This window comes from Aptenodytes forsteri, unplaced genomic scaffold (assembly GCF_000699145.1).
Source record: "Aptenodytes forsteri isolate BGI_AS27 unplaced genomic scaffold, ASM69914v1 Scaffold433, whole genome shotgun sequence".
NCBI classification, from domain to species: Eukaryota; Metazoa; Chordata; class Aves; order Sphenisciformes; family Spheniscidae; genus Aptenodytes; species Aptenodytes forsteri.
This window is the reverse complement of record NW_008795028.1, coordinates 802733-808732: the sequence shown is the minus strand read 5'-3', so window position 1 is coordinate 808732 and position 6000 is coordinate 802733. Positions and strand designations below refer to the sequence as shown.

The window sequence follows — 6000 nt, the reverse complement described above, 5'->3', positions numbered from 1 at the left end:
TACAGTTTATCAAGAATTGCTCTCTTATTTTGACATTTTCACTTTTTAGCAGCTATCCCTATTAGTAAACATAATTATTTCCAATGATGAATATAATAAATAAAATAATGGAAAATACCATACAATGTATTTAATTGTGATCTTGTTTGAATTAAGCTTTAAACAAAAAAGTGCAATATCACCCGACTCTAAATATGGTAAAACAGTAAAACATGCTAATCATAAAAATAGCTTTTAGAAATATACATTTGTATACAGTGTTTCCCACACCTGTTAAATATGTCCTTCATACTATTATGATACAGTACATTGGCCTTTAAGACATCAAAATTAAAAAAATAATACCAATAATTAGCCAGAGAAAAACACATTTACAATCTAAACCATAAAAATCTGACAATTGTACAGCTTAAAACATATAAGAAATGGAGTTTCTAATATTTGAACAATAACGTCCATTTTAATAAGTAAATTGAGTTTTCATACAAATTGAATCAAAGGTGTTGCTAGCCAGTAAGAAACTGCAGTTCACAATGTTCCATGGGGAAGTCAGAGTTTCTCTTCTCAGTCTTCAGGGGGTTCACACATGACATCTCATCACTTGATCTGTAGAAACTGAGAAATGAAATGTTCACTTTAGTATGAAGGCACAGAATTTCCTCCAGCAGAACCTCAAAAGGAAGCCAAGACAACTGGGGAAAAGAGGAAAGAGGATGATGACTTGACTTTTTCACAAATCAATCAAATACCGGTATCTATCAGACTTTCCAATCTTAAACCGTTGAAGGCTAGAAGAAAAGTCATGTACCTGCAGCAGTGGACAGTCAGGACTGTGCAACAGTCCTAAGTTAAACTGCATGGCCCAAAATAACCACAGTGAATCAAGCAGGAGCTGTTGAGGCTGAAGTATACTTCCCCTCCATAATGCGATACAAACAACTGCTGAATAATTTCTATTTTAGCAGCAGAAAATAGAAGAATGTACCTTAGCTGCTTTGCAATGAAATGCTTTATTTGCATAATAGGATTCAATCTAAATAAATTGCGTATCCTTGGTTTGGTCCCATCACACTGTTTATATACCTTATTCCAGACCATTTACATTGACTGTGTGCTTTCAACAATGCTTATAATTACCAGATTGATGGATCTTTCGTCAGTGGTTTCCCTTATGACATTGTTTATTTTATTATTGCTGTTGTGTACATGCTGTAGGCTTTAATTGCATATCCTTTGATTTCTTTTGTTGTTTTACCAGCCGCAGTGTGAAACAGCAAAAATCCAGTGTCAGCCAACACTTTTAAGGGTCATTCTTTCAGTAGAGGCTGGAGGCAGGTTGCATTTAAAAATCTGAGAGTATTGCTGTGTGCTCCATTAATGCTACCAGCTTCGACTAGGCATTCAGTGATGCTGCAGGGGAGCATAAGACATACCAGCTCCACCTACCCACAGAAAAACTGACAACACTTTCCCAATCACATCTGTTTGGAAAATTGACAGTAGAAAATGGTAACAGAAATAGATGGTTTCTTTTTTTAAGTGAAATTTTCAACATAATTTTTTTTTACTTTTGACAGGAAAAATATCTTTCAGTTGACTTCTTCACTTTTTTTTTGTTGTTGTTGTATCATTTTCTATAACTGAAACAGAAAACAGCTGACAAAACCCGGTGCACCTCTGATCAAAACCTGAAAAATTTCCAGATGTTCTTTTCAACCAATTTCCCCCTCCTTCAGTGAATTTTAAGTCTGCCTTTTTCCTCCCCAGAAAAAAAGGGATGATTTCTGTTAAAATTTCCATTTGTTGAAAACCTGGTTTTCCAATGAAAAAGGTTTTATCAGAAACATCAGAGTCCCTGCAGGACTGGCCCCCTGCCCTTTGAAGCAGCCGGCCACCAGATTTCTCCCTTGTTGCAAAGGGAGCACCAGATTTCTGGTTGTACTCTTCACAGGTAACAAGGATTAGGGAGAAAAGCTCATGTGAGAGATCCCAGAACTTTCTTCTTTCAGTTAAAATATCCTGAAACTATTATTCTTTACTTGCACAGAGAAATATATTCATCTCCTCTATTTTTAGCTCCTGTTTTCTGGACAGACTTAACTACATGAAAAAGATTTTTTAATTCTCCCCTTAAGTCTGAGGGAGGCCTAATGGTTGTTAAGTAGCTACTCATCTTACAAGAAGTAAAAAAAATCCCACTGTACGTCCTATTAGCTCCTCTTTTCTAGCCTTTTCTTCACCTATGCTTTGCTGTTCCATTATGCCATTATAAAAAGCAATAATTATGCAAGTAAGAAGAGAGACAGATTTTCAAGTTATTTATTGAAGCTTTTTCCCTGCCATAAACCTTTCAAGCATTTACCTGTCACCAGCACTAAAAAGCTTCATTAGGTTACTATTATGAAGTGTTACTGCTAGCCATCTGGATCCCAGTCATCAATGCCGCTTTGCTGTTGTTTAGAAACAATGATAAAAATTTACCAACCCCACCAGCCCAAAATCTTGGTGTTCTTCCTTCAGTACATGGGCTTGTTATTTGCCTCTTAAGGCAAATAACCTTAAAGGCTGAGAAGAAACTTTAAAATCTGAAATAGTCAAGCTTTTATTTTCTATAGAATGACAGTAACCCAGGGCTATGATTAATCTAGTGTAATGCAATACTAATTTTATTCTATTTCTTTCTTCTGAATAGTGTGCAATTTATCAGCTGGCTTTATGGTAGTGCTGATGATATTAAAAAACCTCATGATGACTAATGTTTTGTTTAATCTTTGCATTTCCTTCCCGTTATATATATAAGAAACATCCTGACACAACAAGGATGAACTGAATTACATTTAAGGCAGCAATATGGCTTTCATTTGATGTAGTTCTAACAGAAAACCACTTTAGGAAGCATGATTTGAACATAATGCACTTTAGGAATTGAATAACCCAACTGAGCATATAGCCTTGGCAGCCGTAGACAATATCAAAGAAACAGTATATACTGTCCTAATCATCATCATAATCTCTGAAAAAAGCTGGAGATAGGTTATAGAATATTTATTGGTTCATTTTCCACCTGAAATTATTTCTGCTGGTTTTTTTCCCTATCTGGGTAGTTTTTTGAGCATGAGCTATTGGAAACACTCTTCTTAGGCATAACACAGTATTTCAGTCTTCCAGAAATGCTATTGCTACTGTTATTATAGTTCCAGTATGATCCTTCTAGCATTTTTACCAGACTGAAATGATACTAGATTCAATTAATTTTAACTTTACACTATTACAATGTATATAACATTGGAAAGCCAACATTAAATATTAAACGCCTCACTAAATGAAAGTGCAGTTCTACTTAATGGGCCCCAAACTATAATCACTAAAAATGATGGAGTAAACCAGATAAAATGCAGTAAAAATCTAGAGAGTTTTCCATCTTGTCTTTTAAAGGTTTAATGGTTTTACCACTTACCTCGCCTCAAAGCCTAGATAATTCCAGTCTTTACATCTGTAGATCTTTAAGAGTGCCCTGCATGTAAAGGACATTTTTTGTGGGAGATCCTGGCCATCAGATCACTTGCCAGGTGACCATTTCCTCTAAGCTCTGTGCTTCGTAGTCACCAAGCATGACACAGTAGGAATACTTTGCAGTCTGTATTTCTCCTAAAAGCCTTTTATAAGAAGGCAAAGTCAATATATGGTGAAGACCCGCAGGCACCATTCTTTTAGAACGAGGTGGGCCACCCACCTTTCCCCAGCCTCCCCAAGCAGCTGGAAGCTGTAATGGCGACCACCGCTTCTGTGGCAGGGGGAATGCTGCTGGCTTTTCTAAACTTGTTCAGGTGGACTTTATTTGTCTGCGGGAGGCATGAGTTTTGATCTCTGCTAGCTGGATCCAAACAGAGCTCAGCCTCTTCCCTGCTCTGGTTTATTTGTTCTTCCTTACAGTTCTGAAAAAGGGTAAACAACAGGATATGTTCCTTGTTCCCCATAAATATCTGGTTTCCTTCTCACAGGGTTTATGGGAAAAGTGTGTGGGATTTTCTTTACCATGTTCATCTTCCAGACCTAGATGTACAGGAATAAATCTTACTATATGAGAACATAAATTCAGCACATGTCCTTGGGAGGGAGTATTAGGAATGCACCATGACTAAATGACACGAAAGATGTACATGGTTAACGTCTTCCCTTGTAGTTTAGAGAAATGTCCCACAGAATATGGACATAATAGAATTTACTGTATGGTTTACCCCACAATAATTATATGCAATAAGAGCATCCAACAAGTACATGCAAGATGTTTGTCTGACAAAATGCATCTGCTTTTAAGCAATCGACTTCTCTGAATGGCTTTCAGGATAATGTTAATCTTACAAATTCCCAGAAAATGCAGCTAAACAGTGGATGGATAGATGACGGTGCACATATACATGAGCTTGAAACCCAAAGCCTCAAAATCCTTCCTCTTGCTCTCCTGCCTCTTTTTCCTGCCAGACAAACCCATTCTTAGGACTGGACTTTTGAGTTTAATAGCTGTAAGGGAGGCATCTGAAGCTAATTCTGACCGTCGCTTGGTTTCAGCTAAAATCGCATTTCTACCTCTGTCAGGCTTCTGTTGAGTAGGAGACTCAATGCCTGACACCTTCCCAGGTTGCTGCTGTATAGGACACCTACAGCGGGTGTCTGACTAGTCTTTGGCAGTGACTGCCATACATCACTTTCTGCAAAACAACTGTAAGCCCCATTAAAATGCAACTGCTGCACTGTCCTTTCACTCACAACACTGGCTCTCATACTTGCACTACCTCAAACTGCAATCGTAGTGTGATTGCTTTGATTGCATCTGATGCTCACTCCTATACTGTTATCTGTACGACTGAGAATACTGAATCCAGGTCCACAGATGCCACTGTTACGTTCTTTAGGATGGCATGCTCTGTTTCATCTTGAATAATTTTTTCTGATTATGAAATGTACTTTCTGGACAGCCAAGGAGGTGAAAAACTGAATCTGTTTGCAGAACAGACTTTTTAAAAAAAAACCCAAACAAATCTTGGTTAGCCATTATTGATCCAGATTATTTCCCTAAAATGAGAAAAGTCAGGATGCATTACAGAAAGTAGTAGTGCAAATTGCCATTTTGTTTATTTCCTGCATCTAACTCAAGACAATATCCTTCCTTTCTATCAAGCAGGCAGCTCACACTGGGTGCAAACCCCAGTAATTTATGTTTGTAAGGTACCATGGGGGCATGCACTTCTACTGGCTTTTACACAGCATTCATCATCATGAATGGAATCCGCAAGCAATGAACAGGGCTTACCAAAGAACCTTGAATTTGTATTAGCCATTACATTGACTCCACAGCTGTGTTCATTTGAAATACACCTTGCGCTTTGTCCCTTGATTTAAAGCACGAAATCTCTGATTAAGTAACACAGCTATATAGGTGATTTAATATAACGCCCCCATATGAAATGTAAACGCTCAGTTCAGTAGGTGTTAGCAGGGAAATATGAATGTGCATTACAGGTTTGCTGCTGTCATTCATAACACTTGTAAAACATGACAGACAAAATTATGGCACTAAAGCAAAACTTTTTGTAATGAGCTAGTGATAGAATATTCACTGCATATAACAAATGGGAAGAATTAGACAGTTTGGTAAATATTAATAAAGAATAATTAAAAGAAGCAGTTGCACCTTCTTTAAACCTTTCTTCAAATGGTGAAACCTAATCATTATCTTTTGTACTCTGTCAATCATACTTTAATTGCTGAAAACACTACAGAATCGTTTTTCTGTTCAGTGAACAGTTTAATTGCTTTGAAGTGTTAGTACTTATGTGAGTACATACAGTTTGGTAAATATTAATAAAGAATAATTAAAAGAAGCAGTTGCACCTTCTTTAAACCTTTCTTCAAATGGTGAAACCTAATCATTATCTTTTGTACTCTGTCAATCATACTTTAATTGCTGAAAACACTACAGAATCGTTTTTCTGTTCAGTG

General features: G+C 37.0%; 1 protein-coding gene across 1 annotated transcript in view; it reads right to left on the bottom strand.

Moving 5' to 3' along the window:
• Positions 1-509: 509 nt before the first annotated feature.
• RALYL (RALY RNA binding protein-like) overlaps positions 510-6000 on the bottom strand; it is a 129867-nt gene continuing 124376 nt past the window's right edge. The window contains exon 9 of the mRNA XM_009276030.1: positions 510-615. Within this exon, the coding sequence (XP_009274305.1) occupies positions 598-615 (18 nt within the window). The 3' untranslated portion in view covers positions 510-597. The remainder of the gene's footprint in view (positions 616-6000) is intronic.